At 33.6% G+C, this 23,986-nt stretch overlaps 2 protein-coding genes across 3 annotated transcripts in view; one reads left to right on the top strand and one right to left on the bottom strand.

The window, feature by feature from the left end:
- The window catches only part of LOC134695897 (alpha-1,3-mannosyl-glycoprotein 4-beta-N-acetylglucosaminyltransferase B-like), a 69,643-nt gene extending 58,886 nt beyond the window's left edge, over positions 1–10,757 (bottom strand). Inside the window, exon 1 of the mRNA XM_063557381.1 lies at positions 10,642–10,757. The gene's annotated coding sequence lies outside the window, so the exon portion shown is untranslated. The remainder of the gene's footprint in view (positions 1–10,641) is intronic.
- Positions 10,758–10,827: 70 nt separating this feature from the next.
- LOC134695894 (ATP-dependent DNA helicase Q5-like) overlaps positions 10,828–23,986 on the top strand; it is a 54,626-nt gene continuing 41,467 nt past the window's right edge. Inside the window, exons 1-3 of one of the 2 annotated variants that reach the window (XM_063557367.1) lie at positions 10,828–11,023; positions 16,604–17,265; positions 22,714–22,931. In XM_063557367.1, the coding sequence (XP_063413437.1) occupies positions 10,915–11,023; positions 16,604–17,265; positions 22,714–22,931 (989 nt within the window). In that variant the 5' untranslated portion in view covers positions 10,828–10,914. The remainder of the gene's footprint in view (positions 11,024–16,603; positions 17,266–22,713; positions 22,932–23,986) is intronic. The other variant, XM_063557368.1, reaches the window with a different exon arrangement.

Below are 23,986 nucleotides of genomic sequence, written 5' to 3'. Positions count from 1 at the left end.
GCGAGATTCTTTTATAATATTTGTAATGAAAGATAGAAAAACTGTTTCAAGCGAAAGGTTAGTTTATTAATTTGTATCTCTGTGTCTATATTTATTTCTCACTTGCAACCTAAATATTTAGCCGAATTATTTACCATATTACTGTATGCTTGAGATCCCAAGAAAATAATTATAACTGCGTAAATGCATCTCATTCTGATGTTAGATGTTTGTGGCGAACACAGTAAAGTCTGGCATGACCATCGATAGTCAAAAAGTAACAGATAGTATGGGAGGACAATAAAAAATTGCTGGTAAAAGTAGAAATTTTTGTTTGAAAAATATGTTGGTCAGGTGAGCAATTGTGATTTGAGTGTCTCATCTCACTTTGCATCCGTCTGTCCACCCTTTATCTGTAAATTGTTGCCATGTGTGGACTAAGGAGGTTTCTGCTTGAAACTTTGATTTTTTTCACTAATTTTACCACATTATAGTTAGAGATATCTACATTTCACCACTTTAGAGGAATATTTCAATAATTTTTCTAAAAAAAAACCTCAAAAGTTTTTTGCCTCGCTCCACTCAGCAAGTTATAAAATTTTGAGCCCCCCTAACTGGAAATCCTGGATCCACCCCTGGCAGGGTAAAATAATATCTGATGATAAATACTGCATACAAAATGACATTGATCTTCTAATATTGGTATGTTCCCTATAATTTAACCTAATCACAAACTAATACATGTAACTACAAAGAAAACACACAGGTTTCAAGGTCAATAGACCATGACTGAGGGGCAGGGTCAAATAATCACCATAGAAATTAGATATGCCAATGCTTATACATCTGCATAACAATGTTGTCACTGAAACTGCAGCGGACACATTCAGAAACAGCATACAATGTACCAAAGTTCATGCTTTTTTACTTAGTTTACTCATTATTCTTTTATTTTGGCTTCTATTCTAACATGTCTAACATTGTTAAATGTATCTTTGGGTACTGGCATTTTGCATTGGCACTGATCTGAATTTCTTTTGCGATGATTTTTTCTTTCATTTGTGTTGATTTTTTTCCATTTGCGCTGATTTTTTTACAGGTAAATTACAGGTGAATAGATGTAAGAAATGGCCAATGAGAGAACTCTCAATCCAAGTTATGTTATTTTTCCTTTATCATTATATACCTCTTTCATTAGCCACTAGTACAAATGTAATGAATAGTCAATCATAACATGTATATTACTGTTGTCCCCTGCTCACTATGGGGAGATGGAAGAAGGCCTACGTGTACATTTAGATACACCTCCAGATTTTTTTCTTGACAATACCCGTAGTTCTTTAGTCTCTGACTTTCGGACATCTGCCACATGGTTATGCTCAATCTGAGTGTTGACAATAGAATCCGTGGTGACTCTGACTTTACACTATTTTATGGTATATTTTTAAGATATGTTGTTATGTTTCAGGACACTAACCTTCCTATATGTATGGCCCTCGATGATTAAAGAATTGACTTCTCGGCTGGTTTCAGTGTGCAATATATATGTCCATCATGTACATTGTATTAACTTACCTGTAAATTTAATTAGGAGCAAAAATGAAATTGGCGCAAATGAAAAAATCAAAATTTTCAAAATCGGCATAAATGTTATATGCCCTTTAGTGACATGTACAATGTATAAGATCAGGCAAAGAAAAGCAATCCAGTTCACCTATTTTATACTAGCTGTTATACACGACTTGCCTATGTTGTTCAAACTAGAAATTATCAGAATTTAGGTCTTTTTTGAAAGATCTTAAAGGGGCACTAGTCAAATTCATGGTCACTGATTTGACTCAAATTTTATATATGATTTATAACCATGTAAAACATTTATATAAAGTCTAAAATAAACAGTTTACAGGGCATGGGCTTGATAATATGTATCTTTGTATCATGTTATTTTAGTCTTGAAACCATGATCTAATTTACTATCAAATTGACCTCCGAGGTCATACAACATTTTTACATGTGTTTATAATAAACATAAATATAGATAGAAATAGAAAGTGAATTGGTGCAAATGAATTTTTCTAGGTCTGTTTAATTACACATTATAGATTATAAATCTATATTAATCATTGTTTTTACCTATATAAACTAGAGGCTCTAAAGAGCCTGTGTCGCTCACCTTGGTCTATGTGAATATTAAACAAAGGAAGCAGATTGAAAATTGACTACAAAGGTCAATAACTCCTACAGGGGTCAATTGACCATTTCGTTCATGTTGACTTATTTGTAGATCTTACTTTGCTGAACATTATTGCTGTTTACAGTTTACCTATATCTATAATAATATTCAATATAAAACAGCAAAATTTCCTTAAAATTACCAATTCAGGGGCCGCAACCCAAAAACAGGTTGTCCAATTCATCTGAAAATTTCAGGGCAGATAGATCTTGACCTGATTAACAATTTTACTTCATGTCAGATTTTCTCTAAATTATTTGGTTTTTGAGTTATAAGCCAAAAACTGCATTTTACCCCTATGTTCTATTTTTAGCCGTGGCGGCCATCTTGGTTTGATGGCCAGGTCACCGGACACATTTTTTAAACAAGAAACCCCAAAGATGATTGTGGCCAAGTTTGGATCAATTTGGCACAGCAGTTTCAGAGAGGAAGATTTTAGTAAAAGATATATAAAATTTACGAAAAATGGTTAAAAATTGACTTTAAAGGGCAATAACTCCTAAAGAGGTCAACTGACCATTTTGGTCATGTTGACTTATTTGTAAATCTGACCTTGCTGAACATTATTGCTGTTTACAGTTTACCTATATCTATAATAATATTCAATATAATAACCAAAAACAGCAAAATTTCCTTAAAATTACCAATTCAGGGGCCGCAACCCAAAAACAGGTTGTCCAATTCATCTGAAAATTTCAGGGCAGATAGATCTTCACCTGATTAACAATTTTACCCAATGTCAGATTTGCTCTAAATGCTTTGGTTTTTGAGTTATAAGCCAAAAACTGCATTTTACCCCTATGTTCTATTTATAGCCATGGCGGTCATCTTAGTTAGTTGGCGGGGTCACAGGACACAATTTTTAAACTAGATACCCCAATGATGATTGTGGCCAAGTTTGGTTAAATTTGGCCCAGTAGTTTCAGAGGAGAAGATTTTTGTAAAAGTTAACGCAGGACGACGACGGACGACGATGACGGACGACGGACGCCAAGTGATGAGAAAAGCTCACTTGGCCCTTCGGGCCAGGTGAGCTAAAAAATGATTTTTATGTGGATCGAATTAGTCAATCAAATGATTTAGCTTTGTTTCACTTTCAATGTTGAAATTCTGTTCCTTTAAAGAACTCAGTCTGCACAATTCATTCCTTATCCATCTATAGCTAAGGGATTAAATTGAAGTTCACATCAATACGTATTCAACAAGGTCGAATTAGAATCACATGCAATTTGAACAAGAATGTGTCCTGATTATACACAGATTGAGGTTAAAACTCTGATTTGGCATTAAAATTAGACAGATCATATCATAAGGATCATGTGTACTAAGTTTCAAGTTGATAGGACTTCAACTTCATCAAAAACTACCATGACCAAAAACTTGAACAGATTGAGCGGGACAAAAGGACGGAGGAACAGACGGACAGTCAAACAGATGCACAGACCAGAAAACATAATGCCACGTAAATGAGGCATAGTAAATGGGGTATTATACAAATTGAACCATACTGGATGCTAAAAGTGAATTATTATTTCACTTTCAGTATTTTAAATGATTGAAGAAAAGATAATCATACTTAAGATTTTTTTATAAATCTCGTAGCTAGTGCCCCTTTAATTAAAAGTCTTTAATATGCATAAAAAATTTGTAAGGGTTCCGCGGAACCCAGTGTTTCACCTATTTTTACTGTTGATCGCAGGCTAAAAAAAAATGAGGCAAAAAATCAATGAAAATATTCCTCTTGATACTATCTTATGATTGTTAGAAGCTTCTGTCCAAGTTTGGTAAAAATCTTGGATATTAAATGAATCTGATAAATGTTTTGAAAACTTTAACTGCAGACTGTACATAATGTTAACTGGAATAAAATCTAAGTCCATATTTAAAAGTAAAATACAGAAAAAATGGAGTTATCTTTTTACAAAATTTACTTCTGGATACTATCTTATGATCATAAACAAGCTTCTGTCCAAGTTTGGTACAAACCCAGGATAGTTTAAGAAAGTTATCAAAATCTTTAAAACTTTAACCACAGAGTGAATGTAATGTTTCCCCGCAGAAAAACGAAGTCCATTTAAAAAAAGTAAAATACAGAAAAAAATGATTTATTTTTTTACAAAATTTACTTCTGGATACTATCTTATGATCATAAACAAGCTTCTGTCCAAGTTTGGTACAAACCAAGGATAGTTTAAGAAAGTTATTAAAATTCTAAAACCTTTAACCACAAAGTGAATGTAATTGCCCACGCAGAAAAAACTAAGTCCATTTATAAGTAAAATATGGAAAAAATGGAATTTTATTTTTACAAAATTTACTTCTGGATACTATTTTATGATCATAAACAATCTTCTCTCCATGTTTGGTACATACCAAGGATAGTTTAAGAAAGTTATTAAAATTCTAAAAACTTTAACCACAGAGTGAATATTTGTTGACGCCGCCGACGACGACGGAATGTAGGATCGCTTAGTCTCACTTTTTCGACTAAAGTCGAAGGCTCGACAAAAATCAATAAAAATATTCCTCTATATACAATCTTTTGATTGTAAGAAGCTTCTGTCTAAGTTTGGTAAAAATCCAGCATAGTTTATGAATCTAATAAATGTTTTAAAAACTTTAACTGCAGACTTTACACGTATGTAATGTTAACTGGAAGAAAATCTAGGTCCATTTAAAAGTAAAATACAGAAAAAGTGGATTTATTTTTTTTACAAAATGTACTTCTGTATACTATCTTTTGATCATAAAAAAGCTTCTGTCCAATTTTGGCACAAACCTAGGATAGTTTAAGAAAGTTATTAAAGTTTAAAAAACTTTCACCACAGAGTGAATGTAGTGTTTCCCCGCAGGAAAACTAAGTCCATTTACAAGTAAAATATTGAAAAAATGGAATTTTATTTTTACAAAATTTACTTCTGGATATTATCTTATGGTCATAAACTAGCTTCTGTCCAAGTTTGGTAGAAATCCAGTATAGTTTAGGAAAGTTATTATAATTTCAAAAACTTTAACCACAGAGTGAATATTTGTGGACGCTGCCGCCGCAGCTGCAGACAGAATGTAGGATCGCTTAGTCTCGCTTTTTCGACTAAAGTCGAAGGCTCAACAAAAATGGTGGAATGTGCCTAAACTTGTTTAATTTGTATTTCTTAGTCATATTTACATTAACATATGATATACAAAAATGATATAGCTTGCATGCTGTTTGGTGTGAGCCAAGGCTCTGTGTTGAAGACCATTCTTTGACCTATAACTTTTAACTTGACATTCATGGTTTACAATGTATATAGACAGTATAATCATGATAATGGATGCTTCATGTTATTTCTTTATATCTATTTCATAAACAAGTAGAAACACTTCCAACTTAAAGAGAACTAAAATGTTTCAAGCGTTTTATTTTAATTACTCCAACCTACATGTAGATGATGATGGTTGACACTTATTATAAACAGAATAAAAGTGCACTTATGCAGATAAATATCTGTGTTCCTTTCAATTGTTTAAACATGTAAATCATTTTCCATTAACTCAATTAAAAATGAAAGTACAACACATTTAGTTATAAAAAAATTATTTGTTTTGTACATTGTAGAACACTTTATCATTTTGGACTCGTATATCTATTGATTTTTCAACACATTTTGTTCAAATGTTGATTTGTAACAAGTACCATGAACTTAAAAATATCTTAGTACAAAATTTAAAGTGATGATTTTAATTCTTACTGTAAGACCAAATTTGTCTGCACCTTTCTTTTAACTTCTATCATATCTATATGAATAACTAAATAACAAATTAAAATGTGTGAGCTACTGCTCACAGCTGGTGATACCCCCACCCAAATATTTCCATAAACAGGAAGTTGTTAAGTGATGAATCTAAAAAGGCATCACACTGTGTAGCTGACTTATATAAAACCTGAAACCAATTTTCAGAAATTCTTGTATTGTTGTTCCTGAGAAAAATGTGACAAAAATTTTCAACTTAGCTATCATGTGTAAATAGATACAAGTGTTTGGTCATGTTGGTAAATGAATGATGAATCTGAAAGCATTTCAAACAATATAGCTGACTTATATTAATATATAGACAGTGAAACAAAATTTCAGAAATCCTTGTAATGTAGTTCCTGAGAAAAATGTGATGAACATTTTCAGCTTGGCTTTTATGTGTATTTGGAAACAGGAAGTTGTTGAGTGATGAATCTGAAAATGCATCACAATATATACATAGCATGTATAGCTGACTTATATAAACCCTGAAACCAAATTTCAGAAAACCTATGATTTAGTTCCAGAGAAAGATGACAACAAAGTCATTTTAGTCTTTGAAATATTGTTGTGTCTGGTGTCTGGAAGACACAAATGATGCCCTCACAGATGCAAAAAAGATACATAAACCTGAGCATGAGAGTACATGCATACATGTACATGTAGGTATATGATTCACCTCATATGCAGTAAACACAAGGGTTGCCAAGGTATTACAGGGTGGGAAACTGAGTTAACCCGGGCTGGGCAGCACTCCAAAGAAACTGGTAATACTTGGCAAATATAATCTTTCAAGCTTATATTTACACAGAATAGTAAATACTTCCTGTAATTTAATAGAATTTTAGCTAGATATATATAAAAAAGAACATGTTGTACATGTTGTATGATTGCAGATATTTCTGTCATATTTTTACAACTACATGTATGCATGTCATACAGTCTAATACTGCATGGGCATTTATACAAAAACATTATAAGACCACAAAAAGACTTTTTAAGGATATGAATATAATACAAGGAGAAGACAAAATTATAATCATGTAAACATCTTTTCCAGCTCAGGACAAGGAGAATAGCACTAAATGTTACATTGAAGTATATAAATTTGAATTTAGAGCAATATTAATAAACTGGAACATTTTAGAAGATAAACCTGTATCACCAGGTCTAAGAGGGTATGTGTCAAAAACTCATAACTTGTACAAAAACCCTGTACAAATTATAATTTGTACAAACTTCGGCAGCAACCATTTGATTTTCTAGGGGGGCTATGGTTTTTTTTCTACGCAAACTTTATTTTTCGCATTCGTCGAAAAACAATCTATTTTTTTGGCGGCAAGAATAAAACAATTTTTTTCTTTCAATTTTAGCATTACATAAAGTGGCAGCTAATGGTGAAACAAACAAATTTTTTTTCTCAGGGTCAAAAACAAATTATTTTTTTCACCAAAAACTAAAAACAAACTTTTTTTTCCAAAAAAAACCCGTAGCATGAGCATGATGAGGCCAAAAAAAAAATATATGTCTGTTTCCTGTTTCCCGCCCAACCCTGACTCAAACCCCCAGACCCTAGATCTTTTTATTCAAATCCGGAAAAAAAAAAATCTGGTTCTGGAAAAAGTTGTTTCAGGTCCGATCCAGATCTGTATCATACTATGCCCAACCAATAAAATGGCTGCTCCCAGCACAAAAGTGCTACATGTACAATTAAAAAATGTAAGGTTTAAAAAATGTCGGCACTGGGAGAATTATTCAATTAAAGCTTCTTTAAAGGGATTAAATCATTTTGGGGTGCAGGACCCTAACCAAACATGACATTTAACCGACTGCAAATCTGACAGGGAGTGCAAAAATATTAAAAAAGAAAAAAAAAATCCTGACCTTCCGACCTTGATTTATTTGCCTTGGTAGCAGGAAACAGACATATATTTTTTTTTGGCCTAATATATGTTTGTGGGGTTAGGGTGAAAGTTTTAGAATGAAAAGATTGATGTCTAGCCAAAAGAATAGTTTTATTACAAACAAGCTAAGCAAACAAACAAATATTTTATTCGCAACCACGGTGCCCAAAATGAGCAGAATAATTACAATGTAACCTGTACGAACTGTGACACCTGTATATGACACTGAAACCAGGCGTAAAAATCATACTATATCCTGGTGGCATTGCAGTGTTTACAAAAGTGTGTAAAAGTAGGCATAATATTTAAATGAGTATGCCTGGTCGACAAAAAAAAACCAGGTGTAAAACATGTAATATGTAAATTTATTATACTTCATGTCAAAATGCCAGATTTTGATTGGCTAATACGAGGGTGTCAATTTACTCTATTACCCTTCATGGAGACGCTTGATCAAGTGTGCGCTTTATCAAATACGACTCTATCATATATGACAAAAACTCTATCACCCTTCACAGAGACACTTGATCAAGTGTGCGCTTTATTAAATACGACTCTATCCTATGGCAAATACTATATCATGTATATTACCCTTCACAGAGACGTTTGATCAAGTGTGCGCTTTATTAAATACGGATGGTTATGTACAAGATGTCATAGTTTATTACTTTGAATTTTAAATTTAATCGACAGTAATAACAGAACATTCAGTATAATAAATTTAATAACACATATATATCTGAGAGGGTGATAGAGCAGATTGTTACCCCTCGAAAAAGACATTGTCAACCTCGGCTTCGCCACAGTTGACAATGTTTTCTCGGGGTAACAATCTGCTCTATCACCCTCTCAGCTATGTGTTATTTATATAAAGTGCACCTGGTCAATAAATAAACCAGGCCTAATATCCTTACATAATACTTCATTTATTTTAGATCAATGTATTACCATAGCTGTGTACTTTTGTGTATTTTACACAAACTTCTGTACTTTTATTTCTCATTGTTTGACAAAAAACTTGAAATTTAACCACTGAAGAAGCTTATGTATAAATAAATACATTTTAAAAAGACACTGGCTCAAATAAGTTGAAGTTTAAATAAGAATAATGAGGGTGGTAAAGGGGAGTACTGAACACGGAAACATGTGAACTAAATATCGCAAAAACATAGCACGAAAAATAAAAATCGTGAAAAAACGAAGCACGAGCATGACGAGAAATAAAATCGTAAATATTAAGAAAAAAAAGTACCAGCAGTTATAACTCAGCTGTTCTTGGAGATCATGTTACATTGCAGACATTGTTAATGGACATAAAGACCTTGTGGTCCCTTGATTATAAAGGGAATCATGTGTATGCTACTTACATATGATTTGAAAAAAAAAATATTATTATGATGGACATTCATACATTATTGCATCATCATGTATAGCATACATCAAATTATACAATAGAAAGTAGAATGGTAACAATATACATCAATTTCTATTATATAACACAAGTTTCAAAAGGTACTATAACTCACTGACTTTGAGTTAGTTCCAATTTACTTTAAGGATTATGTACCCTTGTGTTGCTTCAATGCTAAACATATGGAAATTTTATAGAAAATCCACAGCCTTTATCCTTGTTCCATCATATTTGGCAATTTGATGACCGATAGATATAGGATTATTGCATGCAGGGCTAGCATTGATTTCCTTGAAACAAGTATATTAATGTAGTTATTGGTTAGAACAAATAAAAATATGGACCAAATCAAGTACACCTTTTAGGGTGCGCTTGACTTTAGTGACTCAGCACGAGGTATTTTGGAATTTACAGGTTGTTTAGAACTTTTTGCAAAAAATAAACACTAGCACATCATAGAAAAGCAAGTGAGTAATCTATGTTTCAAATTTTATAACAAAAACCTCTGTATTAAAGGCTGTGGATTTTCTATAAAAATCTTGATTTATTTGCCACAAAGTACTCTTTTTCTATTAAATGCAATGCAACAGTAAATAATAATGCTTTGCATCAAGTTTCCCCCTAGTATATGTTCAAAATGGCCTGTCTCTATTGTTCATTATATCTGTAGTTTTGATACAATTGATGTATGAAAAAATCGTACAAAAATGGCTACAGAAGGGTACATATACCTTAAATCAAATGCTGAACAATGCAAGAACGAGAAATTAAGAGCACCGACATGGAACACGGAAAATAAATAAGGGGAAAAACGAAGCACGCACATCCAACCAAACACGAGAAATAAAACACCAAAACATGTGAAATAAAAAGGCCGAAAACGTTGCACGAAAATAACCCTTTACCACTCTCAATAACATGTCTCTATAATTTACAACCATATCATGTTTCAGAGCTAGTTCGAGTCGTTATACATGTACAGCTTATCAAGTTTTAAAAATATAGCCTATAGATAGGGACGATAGTCGATATACATGACATAATCACAGGCACTAGACGTTCTGTCAATAGCATGAAAATATTAACAATGGGAAGAAAATAGTGTCCATATATATAATATAATATTATATTATATATATATATGGACACTATTTTCTTCCCATTGCCAATATTTTCATACTATTGACAGAACGTCTAGTGCCTGTGACATGATATATATACAAATTATGTAGAACACCACAGTTGTTTTGGATAGGTTTCATTCGAAAATAAGGACGAAAATAATCATATACAAATCAGAAAGTACTAAACATTTCAAATTTGCATCCTGATGCTTACTTTTGATCCTGTGTATTCAAATCATATTAACGTGCTTTCTCTTACAACAGTCCTTTGGGCGACTTGTTTTTTTTAACAAACGTTGTCCATTCGGAACTTTTCGGAATTATCTTGAGGTAAAAGAAAAGGATAGAAAAGACTTTTTACTATCAATGTCTCATATGCGCTTACTAGAGGGGTTCCAAACACTCTTATCTTGTTGTTCTAAATTGACATTGACTAAAAATTAAGTCTGCTAGCTGCCAAGTCGACAGATATTTATGAGTTATATTTATGGATAAAGAGGCGGACAAGACATTATATGGGACACTTAATAATGTGTTTAAACATAAAGATTTTAAGTCCAAACTTCAAAAGGAAGCTACTAGATGCATCTTAAACGGTGATTATTTATATGGGGACGAAGTCCCCAAATTACAACGGTATCGGGATCGTTCGCCCTAGGTTCGTTCGCACTGAGTTTTTTTCGCCCCGATAGTCCGTTCGCCCTGGGATCGTTCGCCCTATATTCATTTATGATATGTATATATGTAACATTAATAAACGAAATTAAAATATATATATATTGAAATTTATGTACATGTATATGGCATGTATGGACCATAATTTGGTATTCGGCCTTTGGTTTCTTTTTGTATCCTTTTTTATAAGTTCTAAAATTTTAACTTTTATTTTGTGGGTTGTGTTGGTGTTAGTAGTATGAATGGAACAATTGAGTTTTTCGAGAAAAAATTAATACATTTTGATTCACCGTTTACGTGACATGAAACCAAACAGGAAACCAATCTTTATTTTCTTTATTTTGCACAATATAATTCAAAAGGCATAAATAAACATCATTACTAGTGTTACTTGCTTCATGTTAATATTAAAAATCTATTTTCAATGTTATATTAAAGTTTTTTTTAAACCTGACAGGAAACCATAAGAAACCAAAAGCATTTTTTTAGTTTTATTTTATTGCAAAATCTGCTTAAAATAATCTGAACAGTATACTTTTTCTTAAAATCCATCTTAAATGTAACAGTATTATAAAACTCCTAAATATGTGCTTGTTTTGAAAATAATTAGTACAATTTATTCAGAATTTTCCATATTTTCTCCATTGATACAGGATACCATAATCGTTGTATCTTGATGTTTAAGCAAACAAATGTATTTATCTTTGGTTTTGATATTCCAGTTATATACAATTTATTCCAAATCATTGGCAATGTAACATTCTTTAAATCCAGTATTTAACGAAAAAAACTTTTAACTTGGAATTAAAATCTTTAAAAAAGGCACAATGTGATACTTGTGACCTGTACACCATCTACATGGTTTCCACATTTTAACCTACTTTAGTGGGCTAAAATCAATAAAGTACTTCCTTTCAAGTCATGCATGGTAAAAGTTTACTTCTCCTTTGACAAGTTTATTGCGTTTCTGATAAGTGTTTGCAGAACATGAATAAAAAATATTAATTAAAAACTGTGACAGGATTCCAACTTTGTACATTCTAAGTGTAACGGTATATTAACATGTATTTGTTATTAAATTATATTTATTCACCATAAATATCCAGTAATATTTACTGCTGAAGTTAAATCAATCCAACGAGCATTGGTTCAATGATAAGAGACGTAATGTTGATTGATTTTTCCAAGGACTCTTCACGTCATTATCGGGAAACGAAGTGTGTTCTAACGTCTGTCAAATATGAAATTGATTTTGTCAAGTCATTGGGCATTTATTTTCACACAGGATCGTATGTAACATTATGCACATAGGAAAAATAACAGACCACCGGCCCAATCTCTTTGACAATTGTATTTTCCTCTTTTAGACAAGACGAAACAAGTCTACAGATTATGTTTGCTAACATCCCGTTGGAAACAAAACCAATGTTTAGACCTAGTATTTCGTACATCCAGCCGTAATGGCGTTATCACATGCTAGTCACGTGTTTCACGTATGACTGGAAATGGTTAGAACTTAAGGACAAAAACAATTTTAATAAATAACTGGACTTCTGTTTCGTGTAAAATGTAACGCATAACGACTACGTAATTTTCTTACTTAATTATTACGAAGATCAAAACAAGAATGTAAATTGTCTCGGATTTACCTGTTTGAACATCTCGCGAGAGTTCATATTTGAACATCTCGCGAGAGTTCATATTTGTATATTGTTTTTAAGAATTCTATTACAACAAAGCAGATTACATCATCTAAAAATTGCGTTACGAAATCGGACACAAAAATCACGCCACTGTTCTTACATCTGCTACATAAATACTTATAGTTCTCGGCATTTTCGTCTCACTTTTCTTATTGGTCGATGTTCTTTGTTATTTGAAAGCAAAAGTTACGAATTTGCCGGTGACGATTATCTATAAATCAGTCAGCGTTATGCTCTACGGAAGCAATAAGTAACACGAGAAACGACACAAAAATACGGTTGTAGAATCTTTGAAATTCGTATATTTTTATTTTTTTTCTAGGGAAGAGTAGCATACACTTGTATGTTGATAAAAATAATGGCATCTTTAGATGTAGTTGCAACTTTTCTTACAGTAATTCACATTTTATCACTTTTCTATAGTTATAGGAAACGGAGCCCAATAGCAAATTATGGTCCATATCTATTAAAAGTTAAATACAGAATATTTGCCCAAATTTATATTAATTAAATAAAATTCTTGGCTGCATTGTTACACTTTATTTTAATATGAGGCAGGCATTACCTGTAAATGGGGACGAAGTCTGTATGATTTATTTTTCTGTAACTTAAATATTTGTTAAAAAAAGAAACGGAAATATATCGTAACTTTTCCGATTTTGGTTCTGTTGTTAGGGAGTTTAGTTGTGCATAAGTTATGACGTCATATGAATTATAAACAAAAAAACGCTTTCATTAGGTAACGTTTTTTCATATAAAAATGAAATTGATATTGCGTTCCTTCCTATTTTTAATAGACTGGTAAATATATATTTTACTGAAAGATTCATACAAACAAAACCGGAAAAGGGAAGTACATTGTAGATTTCTGCGCAGGTCCGGGATTTCAAAACATGACATAAAAAAAATTGAATGATTTTGAGTTCATTAGTACAATGAAAAATTCGGGAAATTTTCCCGATTTTTTTTTTTATTGAATCTTCTACTGTTATTGGGGACGAAGTCCCCATATAATTACTTTTAATTACTGTTGATTGAATTTTGATTGCTGATAGGGCATCATTTGAAATAGTTGATTCCCTTGTGTGTAGGAGGACTAACACAATCTTTCCCTCATGTGAAGGAGGACTAACACAAACATTTCCCTTGTGTGTAGGAGGACTAACACAATCATTTCCCTCGTGTGTAGGAGGACTAATACAATCATTTCCCTTGTGTGTAGGAGGACTAACACAATCATTTCCCTCATGTGAAGGAGGACTAACACAATCATTTCCCTTGTGAAGGAGGACTAACACAATCATTTCCCTCTTGTGTAGGAGGACTTACACAATCATTTTCCTCGTGTATAGGAGGATTAACACAATCATTTCCCTCGTGTGTAGAAGGACTAACACAATCATTTCCCTCGTGTGTAGGAGGACTAACACAATCATTTCCCTCGTGAATAAGAGAACTAACACAATCATTTCCCTCGTGTGTAGGAGGACTTACACAATCATTTTCCTCGTGTATAGGAGGATTAACACAATCATTTCCCTCGTGTGTAGGAGGACTAACACAATCATTTCCCTCGTGATTGTGTTAGTCCTCCTACACACCAGGGAAATGATTGTGTTAGTCCTCCTACACACAAGGGAAATGATTGTGTAAGTCCTCCTACACACAAGGGAAATGTTTGTGTTAGTCCTCCTACACACAAGGGAAATGATTGTGTTAGTCCTCCTTCACACAAGGGAAATGTTTGTGTTAGTCCTCATATACACAAGGGAAATGATTGTGTTAGTCCTCCTTCACACAAGGGAAATGATTGTGTTAGTCCTCCTACACACAAGGGGAATGATTGTGTTAGTCCTCCTACACACAAGGGAAATGTTTGTGTTAGTCCTCCTTCACACAAGGGAAATGATTGTGTTAGTCCTCCTACACACAAGGGAAATGTTTGTGTTAGTCCTCCTTCACACAAGGGAAATGATTGTGTTAGTCCTCCTACACACAAGGGGAATGATTGTGTTAGTCCTCCTACACACAAGGGAAATGTTTGTGTTAGTCCTCCTTCACACAAGGGAAATGATTGTGTTAGTCCTCCTTCACACAAGGGAAATGATTGTGTTAGTCCTCCTACACACAAGGGAAATGATTGTGTTAGTCCTCCTTCACACAAGGGAAATGATTGTGTTAGTCCTCCTACACACAAGGGAAATGTTTGTGTTAGTCCTCCTACACACAAGGGAAATGTTTGTGTTAGTCCTCCTACACACAAGGGAAATGATTGTGTTAGTCCTCCTTCACACAAGGGAAATGATTGTGTTAGTCCTCCTACACACAAGGGGAATGATTGTGTTAGTCCTCCTACACACAAGGGAAATGTTTGTGTTAGTCCTCCTCCACACAAGGGAAATGATTGTGTTAGTCCTCCTACACACAAGGGAAATGTTTGTGTTAGTCCTCCTACACACCAGGGAAATGATTGTGTTAGTCCTCCTTCACACCAGGGAAATGATTGTGTTAGTCCTCCTACACACCAGGGAAATGATTGTGTTAGTCCTCCTACACACAAGGGAAATGATTGTGTTAGTCCTCCTACACACAAGGGAAATGATTGTGTTAGTCCTCCTACACACAAGGGAAATGTTTGTGTTAGTCCTCCTACACACCAGGGAAATGATTGTGTTAGTCCTCCTACACACCAGGGAAATGATTGTGTTAGTCCTCCTTCACACGAGGGAAATGATTGTGTTAGTCCTCCTACACACCAGGGAAATGATTGTGTTAGTCCTCCTACACACAAGGGAAATGATTGTGTTAGTCCTCCTACACACAAGGGAAATGATTGTGTTAATCCTCCTACACACAAGGGGAATGATTGTGTTAGTCCTCCTACACACAAGGGAAATGATTGTGTTAGTCCTCCTACACACAAGGGAAATGATTGTGTTAGTCCTCCTTCACACAAGGGAAATGATTGTGTTAGTCCTCCTTCACACAAGGGAAATGATTGTGTTAGTCCTCCTTCACACAAGGGAAATGATTGTGTTAGTACAGTCCCTCTTTTAATTTTACAGAGAAAGATACATCTTTGTACATATAAATGTATCTTAAATATTAAAAAAATACCCTATTTAGATAATAGAAATACTTCTAACAAAAACAGAGTGGACGCGGCTTGGTACTTGTATATCCCAACAACAAAAAGTACTGATCTTACATGTACATGTACTAACTAACAGTTTTGACTTTTAACTGTTTGAATTAAACTTTATAAAATTATTAATTTTAAAGTATTATTAGTAGTCTTTTACAGGTCCCCCCCCAACAATTGAACAATATAACTTCTCTTAGACTTATACTTCCAAATTATTTTTAACTCACCTGAAATGGTTATAAGAAGGCCATATAAACCCAAAGACAGATGGTTAATTATTTTATGTTTAATATGCCAGATGAAAACCAATTTCTAGGTATTCTTGGTATTTGACTACATTGTATATATATACATGTAGCTTAGCTTTGATACTTTGAAAGATAAGAACATATTGGGTACATGTATGGTTATTTATCTTGCAACACAATATGTACCACCAATTATATAAAAAAAGGAGTTGATTGGATTTTTAAAATGAGCTGGCAGCATGACTTTCCCATTCATATTCAACTTAGCTGCATAGTTACAAACCTTGGTCCTAGAACCAAAACAACATTCAAAGGGCAATAAAACTTCATGCTGCCCTCATTTTAGATTAAAACATTATACATGTTGTATGCATGCATGTTAAAATTCACATTATTTTTTTGCAGGAAGTAAAGATGTGTTTGTTTCCATGCCAACAGGTGCTGGAAAGTCATTATGTTACCAACTTCCAGCAGTGGCAAGTGATGGAGTATCAGTGGTTATTTCCCCTTTACTAGCTTTGATGCAAGATCAGTTAGATCATCTAAAGGCTATTAAAATACCGTCGGAGACAATTAATTCCAAACTGACAGAAAAAGAACGCAAACAGGTTCTTGCTGATCTCAATAGTAGTAATCCAAATACCAAACTTTTGTATGTGACACCTGAACAGGTAGCTACAGATGGATTTAAATCATTGGCAGACTCACTGATGAAAAGAAAGTTGTTCAAATACTTAATTGTTGATGAAGCACATTGTGTTAGTCAGTGGGGTCATGATTTTCGACCTGATTATTTAAAGTTAGGTTGTTTCCGTAAACGTATTCCAGGGGTTCCTTGTATAGCTTTGACTGCAACTGCAACTGAGCAAGTTTTAAAAGATATAATTAAGCAGTTGAAGTTGAAGGAACCAATAGCTAAATTCAAAACCAGCTGTTTCCGACCAAATTTGTATTACGATGTTAGAATGAAAGAGACCTTAGGTGATCCTTACAAGGACTTGTCAGAATTTTGTCTAGAAGCTTTGAACAGATCAAAAGCACAAAAAGAAGAACTATTAGAAAACTGGGTAAGCTATTTTGCAATCACTGCTAATGACACTGTTGGTTGTTAAGTACAATGTACAATTTCAAAATCTGTAAAGTATTTTAAAAAAACATATTTACATCTTATATAAGAGTGCCAAATTTTAATTGGTTTGTAGCCAGTGTATTTTTCACATATATATATATATTCTAACCTTTTTTATACGACGTATATTGCTATCACGTTGGCGTCGTCGTCTGCGTCATCGTCATCGTCGGCGTCCGAATACTTTTAGTTTTCGCACTCTAACTTTAGTAAAAGTGAATAGAAATGTATGAAATTTTAACACAAGGTTTATGACCACAAAAGAAAGGTTGGTATTGATTTTGGGAGTTTTGGTCCCAACATTTTAGGAATTAGGGGCCAAAAAGAGCCCAAATAAGCATTTTCTTGGTTTTCGCACTATAACTGTAGTTTAAGTTAATAGAAATCTATGAAATTTTGACACAAGGTTTATGACAACAAAAGAAAGGTTGGGATTGATTTTGGGAGTTTTGGTTTCAACATTTTAGGAATTGGGGGCCAAAAAAGGGCCCAAATAAGCATTATTCTTGGTTTTCACACAATAACTTTGGTTTAAGTAAATAGAAATCAATGAAATTTAAACACAATGTTTATGACCACAAAAGGAAGGTTGGTATTGATTTTGGGAGTTTAGGTCCCAACAGTTAAGGAATAAGGGGCCAAAAAGGGACCCAAAAAAGCATTTTTCTTGGTTTTCGCAGTATTAGTAAATTGAAATCTATGAAATTTAAACACAAGGTTTATGACCATAAAAGGAAGGTTGGTATTGATTTTCGGAGTCTTGGTCCCAACAGTTTAGGAATAAGGGGCTCAAAGGGTCCAAAACTAAACTTTGTTTGATTTCATCAGAATTGAATATTTGGGGTTCTTAGATATGCCGAATCTAACTGTGTATGTAGATTCTTAACTTTTGGTCCCGTTTTCAAATTGGTCTACATTAAGGTCCTAAGGGTCCAAAATTAAACTTAGTTTGATTTTGACAAAAAATGAATCGGTTGGGTTCTTTGATATGCTGAATCTAAAAATGTACTAAGATTCTTGATTATTGGCCCAGTTTTCAAGTTGGTCCAAATCGGGGTCCAAAATTAAACTTTGTTTGATTTCATCAAAAATTGAATAAATGGGGTTCTTTGATATGCCAAATCTAATCGTGTATGTAGATTCTTCATTTTTGGTCTTGTTTTCAAATTGGTTTACATTAAAGTCCAAAGGGTCCAAAATTAAACTTAGTTTGATTTTAACAAAAATTGAAATCTTGGGGTTCTTTGATATATATATGCATATAACATGTACTTAGATTTTTGATTATGGGCCCAGTTTTCAAGTTGGTCCAAATCAGGATCTAAAATTATTATATTAAGTATTGTGCAATAGCAAGTCTTTTCAATTGAACAGTATTGCGCAATGGCAAGAAATATCTAATTACACAATATTGTGAAATAGCAAATTTTTTTTTGAATAGAGTTATCTTTCTTTGTCCAGAATAGTAAGCAAGAAATATCTAATTGCACAATATTGTGCAATTGCAAGAATTTTTTTTAATTGGAGTTATCTTTCTTTGTCCAGAATCAACTTAAATCTTTGTGATATACAATATACAATGTATATTCACTTTTTACTACCAACTGCTAAATTAAAATAATCTTTACCATTCAGTGATAATAAGCAGTTTTTTTACATCTTAATATTTTATGATGTATTTAAATGAGTAGTTATTGTTGCAAACTCCATTAGAAATTTTAATTGAGATTAGTTTTGGAATAAGGGAAAGGGGGATGTGATTAAAAAAAATGGGTTCAATTTTCTCATTTGAAATTTCATAAATAAAAAGAAAATTTCTTCAATCATTTTTTTGAGAGGATTAATATTCAACAGCATAGTGAATTGCTGTAAAAGAAAAACAAAAATTTTAAGTTCATTAGAACACATTCATTCTGTGTCAGAAACCTATGCTGTGTCAACTATACTGATCCAAAAAAGTTTAGCAACACTTTTTTTTTATAATTTTTTTTTTTTGTTTATGGAAAAAAAATATTTAAACATCATTGTTATTATCCTTAGTTTTACCTGTAATTTAAAACAGTCGTACTTTTTTCCTGCTGATTGATTTCGCGCCATTTCAGCTTTGCACGTGTCATGCGTGTAAATGATGTTTAACCTTCTGTACCTATACTTTTAAAACGATATTAAAAATGTCTTTTTCACTAACGTTCAGAAACACACCATTGGTAAGAAAAACACAAACACCTTTGAAAAAATTGCATGGGGCGTCATCCAGGCCTCCCCGAAAATGACAGTCAGAAAGGTCTTGAAATGGTTGGTGCCGGAATGAGGGTTGCTGACATCATGGCTCGATTCAATGTGCAAAAGGCAACAGTTTAGAGACTAACAAACAGATATCGACAAATTACAACTGCACAGGATAGGTCGATATCTCGTAGACAAAAAAAAACTATCGTCAAGGGAGGAGCGCTTCCTTCGCTTTAAATCAACACGTGACAAGTTTTTTTCCAGCTAAAAAAGTAGTGCATTGACTAAGGGAAGCTGCTGATGTGCCTGCCAATCCTTCATTGGGGCACTTAGGGCATTGCTGAGAAATTGATTTTGAGAAACACTATACTCATTTACGCATTTTGACCCTCCCGCGCTCCATACAAAGAAAATCCTAATGAATGTGAGCGATTAACATTCATGTTGCTTCTGACATATCATAATTCCAGTTTTTTATTATTAAAATTATATGTTGTTATGATTTTGTAATAAAATAAAATTTCACATTTTTGTTGCTAAACTTTTTTGGCTCAGTATATTTAATCACAATCCAAATTTAGAGCTGAATCCAGCTTGAATGTTGTGTCCATACTTGCCCCAACCGTTCAGGGTTCAACCTCTGCGGTCGTATAAAGCTACGCCCTGCGGAGCATCTGGTTTCCAATTCAAACAAATTTACATATTTTTCACCACTGCTGATGAATTTGCCTCAAATTCCCATCTACAAATGTACGCCTTGGTGTTTGTCATTTTGAATATTCCCATCTACACCTTGGTATTTGTCATTTAAGATATTCCCATCTACGCATTGGTATTTGTCATTTTGGATATTCCCATCTACACCTTGGTATTTGTCATTTTGGATATTCCCATCTACACCTTGGTTTTTGTCATTTTGGGTATTCCCATTTACGCATTGGTATTTGTCATTTTGGATATTCCCATCTACGCCTTGGTATTTGTCATTTTGAATATTCCCATCTACACCCTGGTATTTGTCATTTGGATATTCCCATCTACACCTTGGTATTTGTCATTTGGATATTCCCATCTACGCCTTGGTATTTGTCATTTTGAATATTCCCATCTACACCTTGGTATTTATCATTTTGGATATTCCCATATACGCCTTGGTATTTGTCATTTTGGATATTCCCATCTACGCCTTGGTATTTGTCATTTTGGATATTCCCATCTACACCTTGGTACAGTATTTGTCATTTTGGATATTCCCATCTACGCCTTGGTATTTGTCATTTAAGATATTCCCATCTACGCATTGGTATTTGTCATTTTGGATATTCCCATCTACACCTTGGTATTTGTCATTTTGGATATTCCCATCTACACCTTGGTTTTTGTCATTTTGGGTATTCCCATTTACGCATTGGTATTTGTCATTTTGGATATTCCCATCTACGCCTTGGTATTTGTCATTTTGAATATTCCTATCTACACCCTGGTATTTGTCATTTGGATATTCCCATCTACACCTTGGTATTTGTCATTTGGATATTCCCATCTACGCCTTGGTATTTGTCATTTTGAATATTCCCATCTACACCTTGGTATTTATCATTTTGGATATTCCCATCTACGCCTTGGTATTTGTCATTTTGGATATTCCCATCTACGCCTTGGTATTTGTCATTTTGGATATTCCCATCTACACCTTGGTACAGTATTTGTCATTTTGGATATTCCCATCTACGCCTTGGTATTTGTCAGTTTGAATATTCCCATCTACTCCTTGGTATTTGTCTTTTTGGATATTCCCATCTACGCCTTGGTATTTGTTATTTTGGATATTCCCATCTACGCCTTGGTATTTGTCATTTTGAATATTCCCATCTACGCCTTGGTATTTGTCATAGAGAAATGCCCTGCACCCGGAGGCGTCCTTCAGCTGTCCCCTAAACAAATTATGTATCTACCTAATGCACATAATAATGAATAATATAAAAAAGAAGATGTTGTATGATTGCCAATGAGACAACTCTCCACAAGAGACCAAAATGACACAAAAATTAACAACTATAGGTCACTGTACGGCCTTAAAACAATGAGCAAAGCCGCATAGTCAGCTATAAAAGGCCCTGAAATGATAATAAAATTGAGAATGGATATAATTATGAATTACAGCATACTAGTAAAAAAAAAAGGTTTCCCTTCACCTGTACAGAGAGTTTCAATCCAATTCTATTCAGTGTAATCAAACAGATATATCATTATATGGACAGATATTTGAGAAAAATACCAGACTTGGGACCAAATTTACCTCACCTGGCATCTCAAGAAATTTCAATGTCCCTTGACTGGTATTTTTGGCAAATACCCCTCCATAACATGATATATCTGTTCAATATTAACTGAGGACATACATTTCTATCTTACGGTAAGTCATATTTCTGCATCTGATGACTTACACTTTTTCTGATGACCTATCCCTTTATAAGAGAGAGGAAAGCTAACAGAGGGACATTCAAACAAGTACATGTATAAGTTGAAATTACTGAAATTACTGGCGGATCTAGAAATTTTCACTAGTGGGGCCCACTGACTGCCTAGAAGGGGGCCCGCTCCAGTCACGCTTCAGTCACGCTTCAGTGATTCCTTATATAAGCAACCAAATTTTTGTTCTCAAAAAGAGGGGGCTTGGGATCTGAGCTTCCTGCCCCCCCCCCCCCCCCCCCCCCCCCCCCCCCCCCCATAAATCTGCCTCTGGAAATTAATCTGACAAAGCCATTGCTTAAAAAGATAAAAAAAAAATAAAAAAATAGACAAACAATAGTACACAAATCACAACACAGAAAACTAAAGACTGAGCAACATGAATCCAACCAAAATTGGCAAAAAATCATAGGTTCTCCGAAATGGTAAGCAGATCCTGCTACACATGTGATAAGTCTCATTTGGTAGGTTGCATTCTGGAAAAGGGGACTTATTTGTAGTTTATATAACAATAACAAGGAACAATAATCTGCTATCATCTGTGACATTACATTTTGTATTTTAAAAATCAGAGAATATATTACCGTAATGTAATGTTGATTTTGCATTTTTCCCCAGGTATTTGTATTAAATGCAGAAGTATGTTACATAGGAATTAAGGTATTTAGAACTTTTTTTATTGTAGTCCAAGTATGGTTGTGGTATTGTGTACTGTAGAACAAGAGATGCATGTGCAGAAGTGGCATCACAGCTTACTAGAAAGGGTGTTCCTAGCAAACCATACCATGCAGGTCTAAAATCTGGGATCAGAGAGGGAGTTCAGAATGACTGGATGGAAGGCAAATTCCCTGTTATAGCAGCAACTATCAGTTTTGGTATGGGAGTAGATAAACCAAATGTTAGGTAATAATAAAGAAAAACACTTGGCCTAAGTCAAACTTCAATAGCTTTGGTTATTTCTACTCATATGTTTTCTTAAAATTTCCAATGAGCCTTAGAGTTGAGCATTTCCTATCATGATTTTCTTGATAGAAGGTTACTGCTTACAAGGAAGCTATTGAACAAAGAGTTCCAAGTGGTGAAGTTGAAATCACCCTTTTAGAAATTTGAAGGACGCAATAATGAGGGTGGTAATGCCCTTAACCGTTAGCGTCAAATTGGTAAAATTTTACCGTGATTCTTCAGATGTCTGAAATAATTATTGTTACCGTTATTTTTTTTGAATAAAAATACCGTGATTCGTCAAATTCAGCTGATTTTTGCACTAAAAATCATTTGGCAAGAATTTTTACCGTTGTACGTCATGAAGCTGCCGCCATTACTACCCTCAATAATGAGTTGGTAGATTGTTATGGAAGAGGGGTAAAAGATATATAACAAAGCGACATTTAATGTCATAAGTCTAAAAATAATCTGAAAACACTGTGGCAAAAAATAAAAATTTACAATCCCAGTGATAAGTTTTATTTAGTAGGTCAAATTCTGGGAAAAAAGAACAGGATTTTGGTAAGAGAATGGCACCTATATATATCCAATATCATCTGTGAAACAAAGTAGACTTAATACTTATATATCAGTAACACATGTACAATGGTGTTTTTTTTGTATTGTTGTGTTTTTGTTAATTTTGTTTTTTGCCATTGTCAGGGTTTTTTTTGACTGATGAGTTTGACTATTCATATTTTTAATGCCCCATTTTATGGGCATCATATTTTCTGGTCTGTTTGTCCATTTGTATGTTTGTTCGATTGTCTATCTGTCCGCAGCTTCATGTTCAAGTTTTTGGTCAAGGTAGATGAAGTTAAAGTTTAATCAACTTGAAACTCTGAACCCATGTTCCCTATGATACGATTTTTCTAATTTAAATGCCAAATTAGAGTTGTTACCCCATTTTCATGCTTCACTGAACATAGAAAATTTTAGTGTGGATGGGGCATCTGTGTACCAGGGACACATTC

This window comes from Mytilus trossulus, chromosome 14 (assembly GCF_036588685.1).
Source record: "Mytilus trossulus isolate FHL-02 chromosome 14, PNRI_Mtr1.1.1.hap1, whole genome shotgun sequence".
In the NCBI taxonomy this organism is placed as follows: domain Eukaryota; kingdom Metazoa; phylum Mollusca; class Bivalvia; order Mytilida; family Mytilidae; genus Mytilus; species Mytilus trossulus.
This window is presented reverse-complemented; position numbering and strand designations above follow the sequence as displayed.